Consider the following 22,845-nt stretch of genomic DNA (forward strand, 5'->3'; position numbering starts at 1 on the left):
CCATTGTCACAGAGTGACCTTGGGCAGATTACTTAACATCTCTGGAGTTGAGGAGAGTAGCTGGAGCAGGGGGAGAGCAGATAAATGAACTCTGTGAATGCTGAAGACATAGCTAACCCACTTTTGTCTCACTCGTCTCTTGATTCCTTTGAGGTCTCTCAATGGCACCTGAGGATGATTCCCCCAAGTACATATATGCTAGAGGATTACTTTTTTTTTTTTTTTTTTTAGGCAGTTTCATGCTCTTAACTGTTTGTGTAATTAATGCCTCTGTTGAATGTCCCTCTCCTGCCAGGCTGTGTGCCTCATGGGTTCAGGGACTGTGCCTGTCTGGTTCTCCTGTATACCCCTGTGTCTAGAATGTGGGAGGCCCTCAGTGAGTATTTGTGATGCTAAGGCCCTTTCATGATGGCAGCACACATCACTGAGTGAGCTGGTCCCTAAGCACATCACCCTGTGCCCTTGCAGCTTCCTCTCCCCACAAAGACCTGCCACCTTCCTTCAGGGTCCTTGCTTCTTCTAATTGGTCAGCAGACATGCTTTCCTGCCACTTTGGCCTGTCTGTTCCCTGCAGAGCATTCTCTGATGACGTAGCCAGAATGTCCTGATGAGGGGAGCATTGGCCACAAGGCCTGCTGGTACAGCAGAAAGGGAAGTCAGAGTTGAGTAAAACTGGTACTGGAGAACCAGTGCACCAATTGGTGCAGAGCAGAAGGATGGGTCTCAAGGAGGTGACTGGGAGACCAGAGTCCAGAGGGTCAAGTTTATTGGGTCCTTTTCCAAGGGAGTTGAGTCTCATGGGCAGAGGAGAGGCAATACAAGGAGAGTAGGTGTGGGTGGGCCTTCCAATCTGAAGCTGACCTCAGCCAGTGACGGCCCAGGCTCTCCCCTACCTTCCCATCCCACCCCACCACACAAGACCAGACTAACAAGAGCACTGGCTATTCCATCACCTGCTGCTGGCAGAGCTGAGGGCTGAGTGCTTGGCCTGCCCTGGGTGAGATTGGCTCCCAGGCTTGGTGGGAATAGCGCTGCCTACAGACCCTGACCAGGGCGTTAGGGCTGCAAGAGGCAGGGCTGCTGCTGGGCCAGCTGGATCTGGCCAGGTCAAGTGCCTCGTGTCCACAGGGTGTCCTGGAGAAGGGTGGAGCTCACAGAGATGGCTCCTGCCATGGAGTAGGAGGAGCCCCTGCCCACTGAAAGCCTGCGACCTCCCCATGAGGACTCACATCTTCTCATCTCTGTTGAGAAAGGCAGGGAGAGATCAAAATACCTGAGCCTGAAAACCACAAATAAATTCACAATCAGATGCCTTCTTCCTTCCAGAGGGCCCAGGGAACCTCTCAGTATTTCATTTCAGCAAAATCAGTAAAGAATTTACTTTAAGGAAGTGAAAATCAGTTTCGATCTAGCTAACCCTCTGAAAATCTGTTGCTTGTTTTCCAGAGAATGCAGGGATTGGTGATTGAGGTTTAGAATGTTGTCTTTTGTTACACAGTTTCCATTGAGTAATGAATAAAGCTGACAGTTTTGCATCTGCCTCCATTATTATTTTGGTTATACTTAAAGACTAGGCACAGTGTGGTCACAGATACGCGAGTGCATTAGTGGAAGTGGAAAATACTTTGGCGACTGAAGCGGCTGTCTGTGATCTCACTCTCTGGCTGGGATCCTGGCGGCCTCGGACGTTCGGGGAGCCTTTCTGTGCACAGTAGCAAATCTCTGAGCCAGGGTTGGAAAGACAAGCTCAAGAGTGTTTTCCTTGGCACATGGGCAGCCTCGGTTCTACCCAATATAGAGGCAGGTTTCTAAGGCTTTCACTGGGGGAATCATCTTGCATTTCCTTTTAGTGACGTTAGCTCCTCTGGAAGCACTTTATAGCACTCTGAGAAATATGAGTATTTAGCTTACAGATACCACAGTGTGGGGCTGTCCCTTAACAGAGTGGCTGTGGAGTAGGGTGCCTGGCAACCGCAGCCACCCTTCCACTGAGCAGTAGAATTTCAGAGGCCAGGTTGAAGGGAGTCGTGTATGTTCAAATAAAGATTCAACATGAGGTCCATTCATTTCCCTAGCCATTTTCTGAGCCCCTGCTCTGTGCTAGGCTTGGTGCTGGGCCCTTGAGCATGCAGAGATGGTGGATAAGGCACAGCCGTTGCCCTCGATAAATGCTGTAATCGAGGAAGGGACAGTGTGCTGCGAGCCCAGGAGGAGCCAGTTAGCAGCCAGGAAGGAGAAAGAGGCACAGAGGCAAGGGGAGGAAACCCCTCTGCTGAGGCTCAGAGGCATGAGACAGAGGGCACATCAGGGGCTGCATGGAGGGGCTGGCATAGTTGGGGCATCACATGAGACGTGGAGGAAGAGGCTGGAAAGGTCGTGTGGAGCAGAGCCCAGAGACCTTGGATGCTGTGCTAAGGAGTTTTCACATTGCCTGTTGGGATGGAAAGCCACTGGGTATTTTTAAGTGGGTGAAGAACAGGATCTAATAGGGTTTGAGAAAGATCACAGGGTATAGACTGGACTGGAAATGGAGAGACCAAAAGCAGGGAGATGTATGAGGGGATAGGAGGCACTAACAGATTGGAGTCAGTGTCTGTAGCCTTTAAATCTAAACCTAAAGACCAACCAGGGGCTGAGAATGCTCGGAAATTCTTGTGCTTCACATATTGCTCTCCTTCTCCCTGCCAAAAAAGTGTTTGCTTCTTTAATAGAAAGAAAGAGAAAGAAAGAAATATCTTGCTTTTTTTTTACTTCTAAAACTGTAGTATATATTCATAGCTAAAGGTTAAAATAATATAAAATTGTATAAAGCAGAAAATAATCCTGCAGTTTCATACCCAAAGATGGCTGTCGATGACAGATTGAGCAGTGTATACTCTGTGTGTGATCTCTCTATTGATACAGGTATACCTGATGTTTTTCACTTGAAAACATATCATGGATATCTTTCCGTGTCAGTTCTTAGAAATATATTTTATCCTTACAATAGCTGCATGATGTTCCGCTACTTGGATATAAAATAATTTATATAAACCATGTGTTTTTTGTATAATTATAAATTACAAACAATGCTGCAGTGAACATTTCTTATTAATGTTTGCCAATTTGTAGTAGTATTGCTGTAGAGTAAATTTCTAGAAGTGGAATTACTGGGTCCTAGAAAACACATTATTTGACATCCAAATTGTCCTCCCAAAGGTTTCTATCAATTTATGCTGTAGTCACTCTTGTATAGTGTGACTTTTTCCACACACTCATCAACACTAAATATTATCAATTTTTATGAACTTTGTCAGTATAAATGGGAAAAAATATCTTGTTTTAGTTTGTAATTCCTTGATTATTACTGAGTCTTGGGAATCTTTCACATTTTTATTTACATTTATACTCTTCCACAAATTGCTCATCTTTTATAACATTATTTGCATTTATTGTAGAAGCTCTTTATATATTAGGACTTGACTGTCTTATAAATTGCAAATATTTTTCCTACTCTGACATTTGTCTTTCAGCTTCATGTATGGTGTTTTATTTGATCATGCAGAAGTGTGTGGGTTTTAAGAAATGGACCCCAATGTGTCAGTCTTTTTTTAATGGTTTTGGGTCTTATGTCACACTTAAGCCTTTGCGTACCTCAGCATTATAAAATTATTCTCCTGTATTTTATTCAAGTACTTGTATTATTTAGATTTCAACTCCCTAATTTATCTGTAATTTATTCTGTTTTAGGAATGAAGTAGAGATCCAGCTTTATATTTTTCCTAATCAATAATCATTTGTCTCAATATCGTTTATTGAAGGATTGCTCCTTTTCCTATTGATTGGAAATATACCTGCATCGTATACTAAATTTCTATATCTCTATGTATGTATTGCTGGGCTCCCTTTATTTGTCTAACTCTGTAGCAATACTATACTGCTTAATGACTGGGCATCACAGCACATTTTATAACAAGCCCCTCTCTTCATTCTTCTTGTTAAAAATGTTTATTTTCATACATTTCCTCTTCCAAGTGAACTTTGGAATCATTTCAGATATGAAATGTGTATGTTAATTAGGCAATAATTGACATCCTTGCAATGTTGTGTTTTCCCATCTAAGAATATTATACATTTCCTTATTTATTTACATCTTTCAATCCTTCAGATATTTTTACTTCATTAGTTTTTACCTGAATTACCAAAGTGTTACATTCTTATTGCAACAACTCAGATACAAAGAGATGTAGATAAAAGGTTTGTATTCTTAAGAATTGTGCGTTTATTTAGTAAAATGGATGCTTTGGAGAAGGATTAATAGGCCCAGGATATGTGTATACTTGATTTTAATAAATGTTATATATTATTTTTCTATCAAATATGTTTTATTCGTATAGGTCTTACACATTTCTAAGTTTATTCCTAGGTGTTTTATAGTTTTGCTGTTATTGTAAATTGCCCTTTTTTCCATTGTGTTTTCTAGCTGATGATTACTGTTATATAAGAATGACATTGATTTATGTATATTTATTTTGAAGTTAACTTTGTTATTCTAATAGTTTTTCAGTTGATTATCCTAAATTGTCTAATTATATCACTAATGTGATAACTAATCATATCACCTGCAAAAATGACACTGTGATATGCATCTTTAATATTTATTCCACATTTGTTGTCTTGCTTTATCACATTGGCTAGTGCATTCAGCATAGTGTTAAATGATAGCAGTATGTCAGATATTCTTGATTTGTTCCTATTTAATAGGATTTCAATATTAAGAACATCGTTTTAATTTTCTAATATGTATCCTTTATCACATTAAGGAAGTCTATGTCTAGCTCAGTGCTTTATCAGGACACGCCAATGAGTTTTATTTGATAATGTTTTATTTGGAATCCCTGCATCTTGATTTATTAATGTGATTGGTCTCTGTTTTGTGCCACCTCTGTCAGGTTTGGGTGTAATGGTTATGCTAGAATCATAAAATGAACTGCAGCTATTTCTGATTTTTCCTGTTCTGGAACAGTTAAAGTAACATTAAGTTTTTCTTTTATGGTTTTATGCATGAGTTCCTTAAAATCATCTAGATATTGTATTTTAATTATGTTAGATTGGTGCAAAAGTAATTGCAGTTTTTGTGATTAAAAGTAATGGCAATTACTTTTGCACCAATCTAATAGTATCTTTCTCTATTATTAATATTTTTCTCTTTATTAGTAAATTAAAGTTTTTTGCCTCTTCTTGAGCGAATTCTGAGAAGATATATTTTCCTACTAAGCATTCATTTCATCTAGATTTTCAAATATGTTACCATAAAATTTACACATACAACTATTTTAACATCTCTTCCATATTTGAAATCATATCCCCTCTCTCATCCCTACTATTGTTCATCTGTGTCTTTTTCCTCAGTCGTACATACCAAAGGATGTCCATTTCATTGATTTTCTCAAAGAACCAACTTTCAGTTTTATTTATCACTTTGCTAGACTGTTGATTTTTTTTAAATTCATTATTTATGCTTTTATATTTTAAATTGTTTTGTTGTTTCTTTTTTTTCTAGTTCTATATAATGAATACTAAGTTCACTTTTTAAATGTTTTTTAATTATTAATATAAGCATTTGAGGCTGTGGACTTTTCTCTCAGTGGTTACTTGGCCTTGCATCATTGTGGATAATTTTGATATTTTAATTTTAGCTTATTTTTTCATCTCAAAATTAATTGGTAAGTGTTTTTTCTTTCCCAAATAATTATTTTTAAAAATCTGTTTTTACCCCTGGGACAGAGAAGGGGGTGGAATTGCTCCAGATGCCCCGAAGCCACACAGGTTATGAGTGTGGGAGGTATAATTTCCCCAAAAGGAAATCGAGGGCTGTTTCCAAAATAGGGAGTGGGTGTTAGGCAGAAAAAAGTGTCAGTTTCTTCTCTATTCCCAATTGTCATTGAAGGGTTAAATGAGCTAGTACATGTAATATACTCAGCACAGTGTCCAGCATGAAAAAAGGCCAATAACAGTAACCAGATGCATGCCCTCTCCTCATGCCCCTTCTTACTGCCAGTCAGAACCCCAGTGCACGCTATGCCATCCATTGCACTCTGGGGGAACATTTGCAAACAGTGGGTTACCTCTTTGTGCCTGTACATTACCAGGCAATCCCCAGGGCATGAGGGGATCTATAGTTGTGTCCTCATTTCACCTTGGGGAGCAAGGAGGTGATTTGGCTTCCCTGGACTTCAGGATTCTGTCCAGACAGCAGGACTTTGCCCACGTGCCTTTGTGATTCATGAACCACAACCCCAAGTCATACACAAGGCCATGTGCTCATCCAGAAAGCGTGGCCTCTGACCACCTGCCATGTGACTGCCTGCGCCTGCCCCCTTCTGCAGACTGAGGAAACTGTCTCCGTGACAGTAAGCTTCCAACAGCTTTCACAAAAGAATACTCTCTAAATGAGGATTTGTTCTGAAGCCCTGTTTTGCTTGATGGATATTAATTAGCAGGTGCTAGTTAATACTCACAGTCTTCCCCATCTTCTCAGGGAGCCTGGGCCGCCTGCTGAGATCTCGTCATGCAGTAGATGGAAATGCTTTGTGCTCTCTTAAAGAGAGCACACACATCCTAATGAGCTGCTGCTCTGTTATTTCATTTGGAATTTATCAGGACAGTTTATGTGATCAAACCACACAAGTATAGTTCTGCATGCCAGCACTCCTCAATATTGAAGTTTGAAAGTGATCTTTTTAAGGCAGAGCAGGAGAACATGGAAAAAAGTCTTTCATCTCAAACTTTGAAAAAGGGAGAGAGAGAAAATGGAAAGTATAAGATGGAAATGTGGCACATTTTATGCTGTAGAAGGTTTTTTTTTTCCCCTCAACACAGCAGAATTTTCCTTATTAAAAAGATAGCTGTATGAGAAAAACCAAAACCAGACTCGGGTTGGAAGTGAGACGGGGTGGCGATGGGAGAACAAGGGAGCAGTGAGTCTCTGGGCTTGTGGGAAGCCCTGGTGCCAGCCGTGGGCTTTGGCTTGGGGAGGCTGCAAGCGCCCAGCTTCAAGCAGGCTCTGGGCCATCGAGCATGGGTGTCCCTCAGCTTCAGAGAAGGTGTCTGTTCAGAAGAGCACCTCCTTTGTCAGCCTGGCACTCCCTCCTTGGGGCCAGGTGTCCTGTGGACACCTCTGGTGGGGAGCCTGTATTCACTGTCAGGAAGCAGGTTTGGCCACCTGCCCTTGTGTTGAGGCCAGCCCAGCTGCGGAGGGCTTCTGGAGCAGAACGAGCTGAGAACTGCCCACTCTGGTCCTGGGGGTCTGCCTCACCACGGCAGTCTGGTTGGCACTCATGCGGCAGCTACAGCAGTGTCACCAGGCCCTGTGTGGGGCATGGAAGGAGGGAGCAGAGCCCAAGCATGGTCTGGGATCTGTCTCAGAGGAGGTCCAGTCTGCGGGTGGGCATGGCCATGGGGCAGATGCCAGCTGCCAGCAGTGTCCTGAGGATTGGGGGAAGACAGGCCACAGCAGGGGTCCTCACACCCCCAACTCTCTGCTTGGAATCCTCATCCCTGTGCCAGCCAATGACTTCCAGCCCCCAGCCTCCAGCCCCTAGCACTGCTGTCTGTCCCAGATCTTTGGAGTCAGGCAGTCCTGAATTCAAATCCTGATTCTCTCACTTGCAAGCTGTGTGATCTTGGCCAACTGAAACTAAGCTTCAGTTTCCTAATCTGTAAACTGGTGGGGAACAGGAGTGCCTTCTGTACAGGGTCACTGCTACGGTGCCATGGTAAACACAATACCTACCTTCCCTAGAGTAGACAGTGGCTGTTACTGTCAGGGTTGTTTCCCCCAACAGGTCTGCACCTCTCAGCTTTGCCTGGTCCCTGGCACTGTCCAGCCCCAAGGCAGCCAGGGCCAATGGCTGATCCAGTTACTGTCCATCTTCATAAGGCCAACATCACAATATCATCTGCTTTGGTAACTCTGTGTAAATAGGAATAGGAGCTGAGATGTCCAGCTGTGCTGTCCCAGTCCAGGTGACAGCTCCAAGCACTGGTCCAACTGAGGGGTGGCCACCATGCAGTCGGCATCTGGGCGCCATCCATGGTTGTGGCCAACCTAGCTGGGCTCATTCCTCCCATGCTGCTGCTTCGAATAGGGCCAGCCGTAAGGTCAGCTCAGCTTCTTATGCACTTCAGTAGTCCAGGCCCCGGACTGGGAGACTCTTGTAAACCACTGTTATTACCCTTATTCACAGTCAAGGAAACTGAGGCCCTGGGAGGTAAAAAGGCTTGCCTAAGGCTACCCAGCTGGTGAGTGGCAGAGCCAGGGTTCTGAGTCTCCTGGATCCGGGCCCCACGTTCTCTCACTTATACCACAGCTGCTTGTCATGTGGCAGAGCTGGAAGGACCCCCAGGACTGGGTGGGACACTGATGATGGGACCTGGAGGCTGACCAGACTGACCACAGTGGACATGAGGGAGGTGGAGAGTAGCAGGTGGTAGATGGCACAGGGGAGGCAGCCACAGTAGAGTCATGAGCCCTTTTGGAGAGTGTTGACCCCATAGGGGAAATCAGGCAGGGACAGCCATAGCCTGGGTTCACCTATGCCCCTATCTTGCCTCACTGGCTGCCATACACCAGAGAGTCTGGCTGGAGTAAAAGAAGAACCGCCCATAGACAACCTGGACAGACCTGTGCTCAAATCCTGCTTCTGCCACTTCCCAGCTGTTTGGCCACAGACAAGCGGTATTCCCAGTGCACTCTCAGCTTCAGTTTCTTCCCTTATAAAATCACAATAAAACCTCCCTGACAACAGCATTTTTCTTATGAATCGATCATCTGGGCAAAGCTCTTCGTTTAGGACCTGGCACACAGTATGTGCTCGGTAAGCATTAGCTCTCGTTATCATCACTTGACTGATGGTGGCTCTCTCTTCAGCTACAAAACGAGGGGAACATGTGCTTCATAAGGTTATTGTATGAGTTAAATAAAATGTGCCTTCTCTCATGCATTCCTTTGTCAGCCAGCGTTTACCAAGCAGCTCCTGTGTGCTTGGTTGTAGATGCTGGAGATTGAGCTCCTGGAGCAAGACACACTTCCTGCCCTTGAGGCGTTAGGCCTGATGGGGAGTCAGATTTAAAATACACAAATGATGCAAACAAGTGTCTGAGTGCGGTTATGGGGAGTGCCAACTACATGTAGAGCTCAGCACTGTGCCTGACACGGTACAAGTGGAAGGTGGTTATTCTTATGATTTCATTATAGTTTAGGCTTATACATATCTCTGTTGTGGACTAATATAGTACTGAAAAGATTTCTGTGGATTTGTGCGGCGTTAACTGTAGGAGACTTGCTGCTTGTGCTGTGGTTTTCATTGTGGGAGTGAAAGGCTATTTATATGGAGGTTCTTTCTAGGCATTGCCTAGGCTCAAGGTCTCCCCACATCATTGGAGCCAGGAGGCTTCCTTTTGAGGGGTGCTCTACCCAGTCCTCAGCAGGTATGGCCTTGGCTCACACTCCTGGGTCTTGAGGAGTAGGCAGGTGTGGGCATCTGCACGTTTTGTAGAGGGGAATTATGAACTCTGTGGGCCTCAGTTTGCAGAGCACCACTCAGGGATCCACCTCCAGGAACCCAAGAGGAGGCCCGGTGTCTGGCACCTGTCCTCACAGGGCAGCACAGGGTGCACCTTTCATGTTGAGAGTGTTACTTGAGAAAAGGCAACTCCCTCTGTGTTTCTGATGACCAGTGGGTGGGAACATGGGTGCAGCAGCCTGATAGACCTGGGTTCAAATTTCATCACCCTTGCTGTGAGGCCTTGGGCAGGTTTCTTAATCTCTCTGAGCTTTAGTTTTCTCCCCCTACTTTCCAGGGTTGGTGGCAGGATCCCATGAGACAGGAGGGAAGTTTCTGTCTTGGATTTGATCCCCAGGGAGCAAGTTGCCTTTCTCCCCATCCTACTCTCCAGTTTATCTGCTCCTAGGCTGAGCTTTCACTCTGCCACACTGAGCTAGCTGGGCCGAAGTCTGCACATTACGTCTGGAATAAAGCTGCCCTATGTCCCACATCTCTTCACTCCCTGCCATGCACTAGAGGATGCTTTTTGTTGTGGTTGAAGCAGTAATAGCGTTTTCAGGATTGCCGTTGCTGACACTTCAGGGTGGTAACTGAGTTACGTTTTTTTTTTTTTTAATTGTGCACATGTACCCTAAAACTGAGTTACATTTTTAAGAGGGGAGAAGAAAAACAAGGTGAAGAGAAAGAATAAATCTGTGGATTCAAACTCACCAAACTTGGAGCTTCTCTACAAGGGAAATTATTTCTAATTATTAAAATTTTGGAAACATGGTACCACCAGGAAGAAAGGAAGTGGAAATGGCTCGTGTGAGAAGCATTAGCATATGTTTCTGTGATTTAACAGTTTCCCGTAACAATATGCATCTATTTTAAAAGCAGACGAATGACTCATGGTATCTAGCACCAGTGCTCCACTGTAACGGCAGGAAGTGTGTACCCTGGAGGAGGCAGGCTTGGGTTCGACTCCTGTCTCTATCATTTACCAGCTGCATGACCTTGAGCAAGTTACACACCCTCTCTGAGTTTCCTTTTCCTTCTCTGTAAAATAGCTTGTTAGAAGGATAAATCAGATAATGAACATATAACTCTTAGTGCAGTGCTCATCTATCCATGCACAAACCCTCACAATTTTTATATAATTAACCAAGTTAATTCCAATGTTTGTAATAATTCTTAGTTGTTTAATAGTAAATTTTTAAGGCTGTAAATTTCCCCCTGATTACCACTTTGGTCAGAACCCATAAGTTTTGATATGTAGTATTCTCCTTGTCATTGTCTTCAAATAGATTCTTCAAACAGATTTTTTATTTTTTCTTTGACCTAAGAGTTACATGAGTGTGTGTGTGCATGCGTATGTGTTTTCAAATGGTTATTTTTTTTTCTATATTTATTGTTAAATCCTAGATGTAGTAAGGTCAATGAAAGTAGATAATATAGCATTTACTTTTTAGGACTTACTGAGGTTTTCTTTATATACAATCAATTTTTGTACTCCATGGGTACCTGAAGAGAACTATATTTTCATTTACAGAAAACCAAGCTTCTTGTTATTATTATTATTATTATTATTATTAGACAGAGTCCTGCTCTGTTGCCCAGGCTGGAGTGCAGTGGCCCGATCTCAGCTCACTGCAACCTCTGCCTCCTGGGTTCAAGGGATTCTCCTATTTCAGCCTCCCGAGTAGCTGGGATTACAGGCGCCCACCACCACACCTGACTAATTTTGTGTTTTTGGTAGAGATGGGCTTGCACCATGTTAGCCAAGCTGGTTTTGAACTCCTGACCTCAGGTGATCTGCCTGCCTTGGCCTCCCAAAGTGCTGGGATTACAGGCATGAGCCACCATGCCTGACTTTTTTTTTTTTTTTTTTTTTTTTTTTGAGACAGAGTCTTGCTCTGTCACCCAGGCTGGAGTGCAATGGCACAGTCTCAGCTCACTGCAGCCTCTACCTCCTAGGCTCAAGCAATCCTCCTGCTTCAGCTTTCCAAATAGCTGGGACTACAGGTTTGGCCAGCTAATTTTTGTGTTTTTTGTAGAGACGGGGTTTTGTCATGTTGCCCAGGCTGGTTCCGAGCTCCTAGGCTCAAGCAATCTGCTCACCTCGGCCTCCCAAAGTGGTGGGATTACAGGCATGAGCCACCATGCTCTGCCCCAAAACTTGTTAACGTTGTTACTGTAATACTGTATCATTGCATTAATATATATGTGTATATGTATATATATATGTGTATTATGTATACATATATGCTTATATAAATTCTAGAAAAGACATACCAAAGCCTCCCTCTATGGTTGTGTTTTTGTTGAACTCACTTTTCATTTCTAACTTTTTTATACTATGTATTGTTTGATGTGTTGTTTCTTTATGCATAGAAATTTGTAACCATTAGATCTTCTTGATCACCTGGACTTTTGTTTTTTAGAGCAAGCACTCTTCCTTGCTTTGCTTAATGTTTTCTGCCTTGAATTCTGCTTTATGTCACTTCCCCTGCCCAACTCTACCAGTGTGGTGGGTACAATAGCAGTGCTCCTGGAGGGCAGCTGAAAGGACGTTCCATCCTTGGCCCATGCACATCTCCAGGTGGTCTGAAGCTCGGCCCTGCAGCTAGTCAGCCAGCTGAGAGCTGTGTAGTGGCTGCATAGCCAGCGGCCCTTACCCTTCCCCAGCCAGGCAGTTTGTCCTCAAATCCCCTCAGCTTGTCACTGGCCTGTGATGGATCTTATTAAGATCCTTTTAGACATAGGTTTGATCTTCAAAAGCTTTGCAAACTACATGTTACTATTTCTGTAACATAGCTGTGTTTTTATTTCACATCTTATTTTCTTATTAAGCACTATTGGCCAAATTCTCTAGCTTTAGAGGGAATTTTTTTGTACTGAGAGCTGTTGCTTTTTTAATTTTTTCTTTTGTTTCTTAGTTAATGTATGGTGAGGTAGGGGTAGGGGAACAAATAGACAACTAGACAGCTGGGGAAATAAAGAAGAAACTGAATTCAGCCCAAATGGGTGTTCTCCTGGACATGGCACCTTAGACCTATTCAACTTCAGCAGTTGGTAAGAAACACAAGTATTCATCCCTTTCATGTCCTGTTATTTTCTAGTTGGGTTACAGGTAAAAGCCTTATTGCTGGAGAGTATTTGAACTAGAAATGCTAAAATCTTGCCAGCATACATTTTGGTTGTTGCTCAGATGTTTGATTTATAGTTGGGCAGTGCTGTGTGAAAAAATTAGTAATCAGGATTGGAATTAAAGTCCAAATATTATCTCAGTTTTCCATAAGTCACCCTTTATATTTTTTAGCAGATCAGTACTATTTTGTGCTATTTTGTTCTGGTTTGTGGTAAGCTCGTTCCATCATGAAATATCTTCTTTAATTTTAGGAATCTATCTTCTGGATTTAATCTACATTGATTCTGCATATCCTGCCTCAGGCAGCATCATGGAAAACGAACAAAGATCCAATCAGATGAACAATATTCTTCGCATAATTGCTGATTTACAAGTTTCCTGCAGCTATGGTTAGTACCCTTGTTAGAATTGTGAAATCTTATGTCATTGAAATTTGGGTCTTATCAGTGAGAAAGCTCTAGAAACCAAAGAACTACAAAGTTCCTCATTTTAATATCTCGAGCATCAAATATGTACTAGATCCTTTTATACATAGGTTTGATCTTCAAAAGCTGTGCAGACTAGGTGTTACTATTTCTGTATTACAGGTGAGGAAATTGAGGCTGAAAACAGTTTAGTCACTTGTCCACAATCACGCGTCTAGTGAGTGGCAGAGCCCAGGTCTTTCTGGCTCCTGGGTCATTCATTCATGAAGAGCTTTCTGGGCAGCTCTCCTCCAACAAGATTCGGGGATCAGGCTTCATTGTTCTGTGACTCTGCCGTCTCCCATGGCCTCAGAATCCTCCACTGGACTCTGCATCCAGCTGGCAGGTGCAGGATGAGAGAGAACCATACATGGGTGGGTTTTATGGGCCAGGCTTGCAAGCAGTGCAGGCCACTTTTGCTGACAGGGGCTAGGAGATACAATCTAGCTGTGGGCCTAGGAGAAGGGAAATGATGTGGTAAGTGACTGGCCACACTCTGCTGCACATGGCCAAATCCACAGTGTGCCCATGATGGTGGGTGTGTAAGAGGGATGGAGAAAATCGTTGGAGATGATGTCAGAATGCTGGATGGGCCATCCATGTGGGGATTGATTTCACCCGAGAAGATGGCAGACTTGGGGTGTGGAGCTTGACTATGAGCCAGGTGCTCAAGTCTTCTGGGAATTGGCACTGATGAGCAGGCGGTCAGTCAGCGGAAGTCAGCTGTGAAAAGGGGGTGTGGTGCATGGGGGGGTGGGGCTCTAGGCACCTGCCTCTGGGGAGCAAGGCTTTCACAAGAGGGCAGAGGAGTAAGAGTCTGGAAGCACCAAAGAGGGGTGGTAGGAAGGAACCCAGCCTCACTTGCTGTGCGTAGGCTGTGAGAAAATCCACAGCCTCCGTTTGGGAATGTCACAGGGAAGCCAGGGTGGGTTCACCGAAGCAAGAGCCCTGCTCACCAGCCCCTCCACAGCATCCCCAGGCAGGGTGGAGGTTCCCACACTTCAGGGCAGCTTTCCTCTGACAGGAGGGGTAGGAGGCACCTGTATTCCCAGTGCAGATTTCGCCTGGCCCGGGCCTTCTCCAACACAAATACATTGATACTTGTTGTTCCGCTGGCCAGCAGAGCAACCACAGACATGGGCTTCAGGGTCAGATGGACTCCGGTTCCTATTCCAGCTTTGTCTCTTGAAAAGTCACTTTCTCCCCTCGAAGGTTTTCTCATGCATGAAAATGGGGATAGGATTCATGCAGAGCCCTTAGCACAGTCCCTGGCATTTCATGAGAGCCCAGCAAATGCTCTCTTACCACTGTTCACCTTCACCTGCGTCATCTCCACCATCAGCTTTGTAAAACAGGTGTCATCCTCACTTCAGAGAGAGGACACTGAGGCTTCAGAGAAGCAAAATGATCTGCTCAGAATCTCGCTATGAAAGGCCAGAGCTATCGGGTGCTCATGCTGCACCTGGACGCACCTCCCCAGGAAGCTAGGGTCCTTCCTCACTCTCTTTTCTGCTCCTCTTCACGACCTCCTCTACTCCCTCCACCTCTCCTCTTGGCTTATTCTGTCCCACCCAGTGGCCCTCTCAGAAGGAGTGCAGTGACTGTGAAAGTCTGCAGAGAGCAGCTGACACCAGTCCTTCCAGAGACGGGCAATACCGTGTGGCAGAAGCCTTCCGTCACCTGGAGTCCAAACCCAGCTCTGCCCTTCTCAGCAATGTGACCTGTGCAGGTTGCCACAGTTTTTTCCTCTGTGCAATGGGGATATTGTTTCTCCCACGTGAGGCAGGTGTGAAGGTTAACAAAGATGACTCCTATAAAATTACCTGCTGCAGAGCCTGGCACAGGCATGTTCAGGTGCCTGGACCCCTCCCTTTCTTCCTAGGATGCAGCAGCTCCAGTCACAGGCCAGCTTCTGGGTTAGGCCTCCACACCTGGCTGGACAAGGTCTGTTCATTCATTCTTGAATTCATGTCACACAGCTGGTGGGTAGATATAGGAGGCTTGCCCAGTTACCCCAATGGAAACCTGTTTTAGGGCACAGACACCTGGCTCTGGTCTGTTCTGGAGGCCCGGGAGCCATCTTTCCCCAGTCCCTGATATCTGAGTGGAGGCGCAGCTCCTCCTTCCTGGCTAAAAAAACATGGTGGCCTCAGAGTGTGGTGACTAAGGCCCAGTCATCCGGGGGGTGCTCCTTGAGGGCAGAACCCAGGCCTGATGATCCCTCTGTTCCAGTGGCCAGCACAGGGCCAGTCCCCAAAGAGCATCAGCAACCGATGGAAGAGTGAATGAGTCTCAGTATCCCGGGAGCATCTAAAATCATGATTTCTATACTTCTCATCTGGGGGCCTAAAGATGGGGAGAGCCTAAAGTTTCTGGATGTGGTCCACCTTTTGCAGATCACCTCACCACCCTGCCCCATGTGCAGAAGTACCTGAAGTCCGTACGCTACATTGAAGAGCTCCAGAAGTTTGTGGAAGATGACAACTACAAGTAAGTCCCCACCTACTCCTGTGTCAGTTAGGCCTCCCAGCCCCACTTTTGTCCTTAGTGCTCAGGTCCCTGCAAGTGGCCTAGCCCTTGTTGGGACCAGTGAGTAGCCACCTGCAGGGCTTATCAGAGTCCACGGCAGTAGCGCCCAGGCCCCAGCACACACAAGCACACGCGTGCAGTGTGATCTTTGACCTCACAGCCCCACAGTGGTGATGTCTGAACAGCTCTCATACCCATCTCTGCCCCATCCTCATAGGCCCCCCAGTTCAGAGTAAGGTGTTGTGTTAACTTCTCAGTGTGGCTTTCCCACATGGTATGGATAATATGAACTTGGACCCCACAGCTGTGAATGGCACAGGCATGATGCTCTGGTTCTCACAAGTGACTCCCCCACCCACAGTGCTGGGTGGCAAGGCAGCTTCTAGCCATATCTCCAGACCAGCAAACAGAGTTCTCCAAGAGCCTGTTTCATGGATGAGACAGTTCCTTATAACTCTCAGCTCTCTACAGTATTCAAGGCCCTACCTCCTTCCCCGTAGAGCCCCTGTGGAGTAGACCCAGTTCTCATAACAAACCCATGGGCCCTTTGGCCTCATCTTCCACTAACCCTGCTGAGGCTTTCAGTTCTTTCTTCATTTGTGGCATCTGGGAATTTATCCAGCATTTCTATGTATTTGGAGGGAAAAGAAGGATTTTTTCATGTTAACCCTGTCTGCCATACTGCTTGGAAGTCCTCTTGGCCCATTTTCAGCTTGAGACTAAGAACCTCAGTACTTTTTCATATGACCTGGTATTAAGGCAAGTCCCAGCCTTCTTGTAATCAATCATTTACCACTTAAATGTCAACTTCACATTCACGGATGGTGCCCGACTTAGGATGGTTCAACTTAACGATTTTTCAACTTTGCAGTGGTGCGAAAGCAACACACATTCAGTAGAAACTGTACTTTGAGTACCCATACAGCCATTCTGTTTTTCATTTTCAGCACGGTATTTAATAAATGCCATGAGATATTCAACACTTCCTTATAAAATAGGCTTTGTGTTAGACGATTTTGTAAGCTCTTGTAAGTGTTCTGGGCACATTTAAGGTAGGCTAGGCTAAGCTATGGTGTTTGGTAGGTTAAATGTATTCAATGGATTTTTGACTTGTAATAGTTTCAACTTATGATGGGTTTATTGGGATGTATCCCCATTGTAAATTGAGAAGCATCTGTATTCTTTTAAATCTTATCTTATGATGGCTTCCAATATGCCATGATTCCTTGGAATCTTGTTATTCCAGTGTATGTTTTCTCTCTTCCAGTTTTGTGTCTGTGAATTTAATTAGCCAGACTGCACGGTCTTCATCTAAGTTAGTGAAAACTGTAGAGAACTGTAGCCACAGAGACAACCCCCACGTTACGCACAATTCGCTCACCAGGAAAGACCCTAAGGGGAATGGATGTTCAAGCAGTGTCCCACCTGGTCAGCTTTACAGGAGTGGTCTGCAGCCGTGGCTGTGAACCAGTCACCTGGGAAACTCTAACCATCCAGATGTCTGGGGTGGGGCCTGAAAATCTGTATTTTTTCAAAGCTCCCTAGGTGGTTCTAATGATCTTTTGGAACATAGACATAATGCTTTTAGTTGTTTTATATAATAATTTGTTAAACTATAATATGAAATTGTGATCTATTAGATAATAGTAACAACAATAGATGAAAGCCAGAGATTACCATTAAAATTATGCTTACCACAAATCAAGTTCATTTTATTTATTTACAAAGCATTTGCTTTTCCTGAAAAGAATGCCCTGGAGTACAAAATTATTCCCACTTAGTTTCTGGGATAATATTTTCCATTTATGCACCAGTATTGTGATAAAGGAGACAGTGGTTTTTCATTAACACTAATATGCTTTAGAGAGAAAAATGGCCTATAAATACTTCTGACCATGAGGTAATCTTTGGACAAGCTGCAAATCATGAGTAATTACTCCTTCTACTTTGAAGGAGTAACGCCCCAGCACCTGATGCTAAACAACAGTCAGCCTAGCTCTTTGTTGTGGTCAGAGTGGACAAACCCAGGGAGGAGGCCTGCATTCTCACCCCCGGCCCTCAGACCATCGAGGGAGTTCCTCCCCAGGGAGGTCCTGGCTCCAAGGGGCAAGAGATGGGCAGAGCCTGTGATTCTGCTTGAGGAGCCACATGCCATGGCCCAACTCACATCTGGAGGCTGGCTCCTCACCCACAAGGATGCAATGGCTTAGTTGTTACATTGGTGGCATTGCATTGCTGACGTTCTCCCCCATCTGCTTTGGAGATGTTATGCCAAGAGGTCTAACCAGTGCTTTATTTCCCACAGCCTTTATTCTATTTTATTTTACTTAAGAAAAATTACCCAATTTCCCATTACCTAGAAAGCATGACCATTAGCATTAAATGAACATACTTTTGGACATTTTTCTATGCATAGAAAATGTATATATATATGTAGGGAAGGATGGATAGATGGATGGATAGAAGGATAGAATATTAAAATTGGATTCTACTACACTAGCTATTTTTAATTTAAGATACTAATTTTAATTTCATTTTAATTTAACCAGAAAAAAACTGAAATGTGAAAAAAAATGCTGCTCTTTAAATATTTATTTACCAAAAGAGAGATTATTTTCCAAAAGAGCCTTCTAAGATTAATAAAAGAGGGCCGGGCACAGTGGCTCATGCCTGTTCATGCCTGTAATCCCAGCACTTTGGGAGGCCAAGGACGGCAGATCACCTGAAGTCAGGAGTTCAAGACCAGCCTGACCAACATGGTGAAACCCCGTCTCTACTAAAAATACAAAAATTAGTCGGGCATGGTGGCATGTGCCTATAGTCCTAGCTACTCAGGAGGCTGAGGCAAGAGAATTGCTTGAACCTGGGAGGCAGAGGTTGCAGTGAGCTGAGATTGCAACAATACTGCACTCCAGCCTGGGTGACAGAGTGAGACTCCATCTCAAAATAATAATAATAATAATAATAATAATAATAGAGGTCAGGAAAAACATTAGGAGGCTTGAGTCAGTAAGTTTTATTTTAACTAGGTTTCCATTGTGAACAGTGTCAGCCAACTCTGGTTATGAAAGATGAGAAAATATTAGCCCTCTCCCCCTTCCTTAACTAACTTCACCTCACCAGTTTCCAACTTTTTGTTAGTTATGTTATTATTACCACATTGTCTAAGCCTATAACATAAACAGGTTCAGGAATCGTAATTCTTACTGTTTAGTATTTTTAAACAGATTCAGTTTTTACCACCTGTTGTTTCTCCATAGTTTCTCCATTCCTGGAGTCTTTATTTTAATCAGTCCCTTATTTAGCTGCATTTCATCAGGAAGTAGGTGCCCCTACCTACTGCTCCACCAAAATAATAAAAGTGCTCACAGGGCCCGCATGCCCTGCCTTCCCTCAGGGAAATGCCTGCATTGGACTGGACCCAGCCTTGCAGGCTGCCCTCCTTTGCTTCTTTCCCTCAGCGCTGCAGGCCGTGTGCTGTTGTCTCTGGCTTTGGATGTTGCTGTAGAGAATGAGCCCGTCTGATTTTTTTTTTCCTCGTGTTAAGGATCTTGTCTGCCTGGTAAGTGAAGAATTCCTTAAAGTTCAAAAGCTTCATAAGAGAATGCCTCAGAGTAGAGGGTTCTGTACCAGATTTCCCCAGACCATGGTGTCGTCATCTTTCTTCATGGCAGAAGAATTCCTTTTGTTTATATCTTTGACTACTTCTGTGCCATTTCGTGGCTTCTCTCTTCCAGGGATTCCAGGAATCCGTGCTGGATGCTCTCTGCCCATCATAGCCATTCGCTTCTTGCTAACAGCGGCAATCTCCACCTTGTTCATCAGCTGTCACTGGGATTGTCTATTTCTACTTAGGTATTCATTCAGCACTCTCTTATTTCAGTCCTGGATTTGTTCCCCCTAGGTCTTCAATCTCCTTTTTTCTTCTCATTCCTTTATTTTAGCATCTCATTTTTCAGGTTTTGTTTTACTTGTGTTTGTAATAAGTTGTTCCACTGCTCTAAGCACTTGAGGGTATTTCGTCTGCTCCTGGGGCTGCCTTCTCGGTTGGGCCATTGGGCAATGCTCGCCTGTTCTCTTTCCTTCTTTTGCAAGAGGATGTTGGCTGTATTGCCATACCATTTGAGAGGCTCTGTCTGGATGTTCCATGGCTATGATTTGAGGGTGGGAGAGATGTCTGGCCCTCTTCCCATGTGTGTGAGAGGGGAACCCCTTACTGCTAGCTGGGAGGTCCAGGGGTTTTAGTCTTTCTCCTCTTCTGTAGCCTGGGGGAGTAGAAGGCTCAGGCTCTGTGGAGGCAGTAAGCAAGCAGTCTGTTTCACATATGTGTGTTCTGGCAAAAGGCCTATGTTGGAGTTTCCTTCACCTCGTTGGGGAGCTGTATCCCATTCCAGAAAGAGATACCCTCAGGTTTCACATCATGCCCCATGGAGCCTTCATTTCCATCAGAGGAGCTGCCATGCTCTCCACCTATTTCCTTAGCATCTGGTGCCATTCAGCAGAGGGAACCATAAGGACCCCCACTCAGACCCAGTGAGACCTCTCATTGGGCTTGACAGGAGCCATGCCATGATGCAACTCTTGGTCTGGTTTCAGAATCTTCTTTTTCTTTCCTTGACTCTAATTCTTTGAAGTTCATGGCTTTAAATTATGCCCCTTCCGTTGTTCCGTTGCACCTGGTGAGTTCTTTCACTCGTAAACTTTTATAATTTTTTGTTGGTTTTGGGAGGAAAGGGAGAGTCTGGCATCTAGTCTCACTCTGTCATTTTCACCCAGAAGTTCTTAATCAGTGCTTTAAAAAGATATATTGAAGGGCCAGTCCTCATAGCATGTCTGTTGCCTTGTCCCTTTCTAAGGGCATCCGATGATGGGGAGTGCAGTGTAATGATTAAACACTCCGGTTCAGAGGCCACATGCGGTGGCTCATGCCTGTAATCCCAGCACTTTGGGAGGCCAAAGTGGGCTGGTCACTTGAGCTCAGGAGTTCGAGACCAGCCTGGCCAACATGGTGAAACCCCACCTCTACTAAAAATACAAAAATTAGCCAGGCATGGTGACACACACCTGTAATCACACCTACTTGGGAGGCTGAGGCATGAGAATCGCTTGAACCTGGGAGGCAGAGGCTGCAGTGAGCCCAGATCTTGCCACTGCACTGTTGCTTGGGTGACAGAGCGAGACTCTGTCTCAAAAAAGGGGAGGCCGAGGCGGGCAGATCATAAGGTCAAGAGATTGAGACCATCCTGGCCAACATGGTGAAACCCTGTCTCTCCTAAAAATACAAAAATTAGCTGGGGTTGGGGACGCACGCCTGTATTCCCAGCCAGCTACTTGGGAGGCCGAGGCAGGAGAATCACTGCATTCTAGCCTGGCGACAGAGCAAGACTCCATCAAAAGAAAGAAAGAGAGAGAGAGAGAAAAGAAAGAAAAGAGAGAGAGAAAGAAAGAAAGAAAAGAAAGAAAGAAGAAAGAAAAAGAAAGAAAAAACTAACTCTGGTTCAGGGTCACACAGTCCTGGGTTTGATCCCCTACTCTGCCACTTGCTAATCCTATGAATTTGGGGAAGCTGCTTAACCTCACCACTCCTCAGTTTCCTCGTCTAGAAAATGTACTAGTTCAGAGTGAACACATCTGTGCTCAGTAGACAGTAGGCCACACTCAACTCCTTTTCACTTTGTCCTTCTTAACCATTGTTTCTTGGCTGTGGAAACCCCCTGGAGACCTCAGAGGGAAGTGACTGTGATCTGGAGCAGATCTCACAGTATTCCTGGCTTCTGTGACTATAGTAGCTTTTCCCAGCCCCAAACAGGTTCCTGTGTGGTAAACCAGAGCCCATCTGATATTATGAAAATCTTTGTTTTCAGACTGTCGCTCAGAATCGAACCAGGAAGCAGCTCTCCAAGACTAGTCTCTTCCAAGGAAGATCTTGCAGGTATCGTAGCTACCTCAAGTGGGAGCAAACCCACTTAATAGCCTAACTGTGGCTGCCAGAGTTGGCCTTGACTGGGGAGGCCAAGGGCAAATCAAGTTTGCAGCTTAACAGACTCAGCTATCCCTGTTCACAGCCCTCCTGCACCAACCTGCCCAGGCTCCTGATCGTGCGGGACTTCTGTGGTTCCCCTCTGTGCCGGGGCTCCCTGGAAGAGCCTGAGTGTTAGAGCCTGGGCCTGAACAGCCCCAAGAGAGGCAGGATCAGAGCCCCGAGTTGGGAGCACACACAAGGTAGAGAAAGCCCCAGCATCTTCTCCAGGCTCTCCGGACCCTTAGCGGGGCTGCTGCCCAGGCTTGGGTTTATGTGCCCTGGAGGGGTGCGGAGGATGCCCAGGGTATTTGGTGCCACCAGATGCAGGTGGCTCATCAGACTTGTGAAACACACACACATACACTGTCCCCTAGTAATTTGAGCCCAGGCTTTGCAGTCAAGCCCGAGCTCCGCTGTTTCCTGGCTTTGTCGCTTTACCTGTAATCTTCAGTGGCCTCATCCACAGAATGAAGATAATATGACGACTTACCTTCTCGGGTTGTTGTGATGCCTGAGTAAGCTCATGCCTGCCTGTAAAGTGCTCTGCTCACACTGATATTATGAAAGTGCGCTCAGTGTTGGCTGCTTCATCGTTATTATTTAATGGTTACTTTTTACTCATATTCCAACTGACTCTCAGCGACAGGAGCTGATCTCCACTGCTGTCCAGGGAGAGGTTGGGGGCGTGGGGGGTCAAGGGGAACCCAACAGCACTTCCTCCCCCTGGTTTGCACTCTAGGTCATACCACCCTGGATTCTAGGCCACTGCAGTCTTGGACAAGTGATGTAACCCCTTTGGGCCTCATTTTTTTTTTTTATCCTATAAAATGGGATGATGAAACCCTCCTCCCAGGAACGTTGGAATGTCAAAAACAAAATACTATTTGGAAGGCACTCGGCTCAGAGTCTGATGTGCCGTGTTTGTAAGGGGGTGGCTGCTACAAGCTGCTACGTGGTGCCACACCTCCCCTAGCTCGTTGACTTGCTCAAGCCACTCTCCCCACTCTCTGGTGCCAGGCCAACCTCTGTAACAGCTCCTGGTGGACACAGGACCACAGAGCCCATAGGGCCAGTGTGGCAGCCTCTCATGAGCCCCACCCAGTAAGGCTCTGCCCTGATTCCTAGCGGGGGACTTCGGGCTGCTTGCCTTTT

General features: G+C 45.1%; 1 protein-coding gene across 8 annotated transcripts in view; it reads left to right on the forward strand.

The window, feature by feature from the left end:
- RALGPS1 (Ral GEF with PH domain and SH3 binding motif 1) overlaps window positions 1–22,845 on the forward strand; it is a 306,650-nt gene that overhangs the window by 239,797 nt on the left and 44,008 nt on the right. For all 8 annotated transcript variants that reach the window (XM_054500760.2, XM_054500761.2, XM_054500765.2 and 5 more), the window contains 3 exons: window positions 12,930–13,067; window positions 15,539–15,632; window positions 21,536–21,603. In XM_054500760.2, the coding sequence (XP_054356735.1) occupies window positions 12,930–13,067; window positions 15,539–15,632; window positions 21,536–21,603 (300 nt within the window). The remainder of the gene's footprint in view (window positions 1–12,929; window positions 13,068–15,538; window positions 15,633–21,535; window positions 21,604–22,845) is intronic.

This window comes from Pongo pygmaeus, chromosome 13 (assembly GCF_028885625.2).
Source record: "Pongo pygmaeus isolate AG05252 chromosome 13, NHGRI_mPonPyg2-v2.0_pri, whole genome shotgun sequence".
NCBI lineage: Eukaryota > Metazoa > Chordata > Mammalia > Primates > Hominidae > Pongo > Pongo pygmaeus.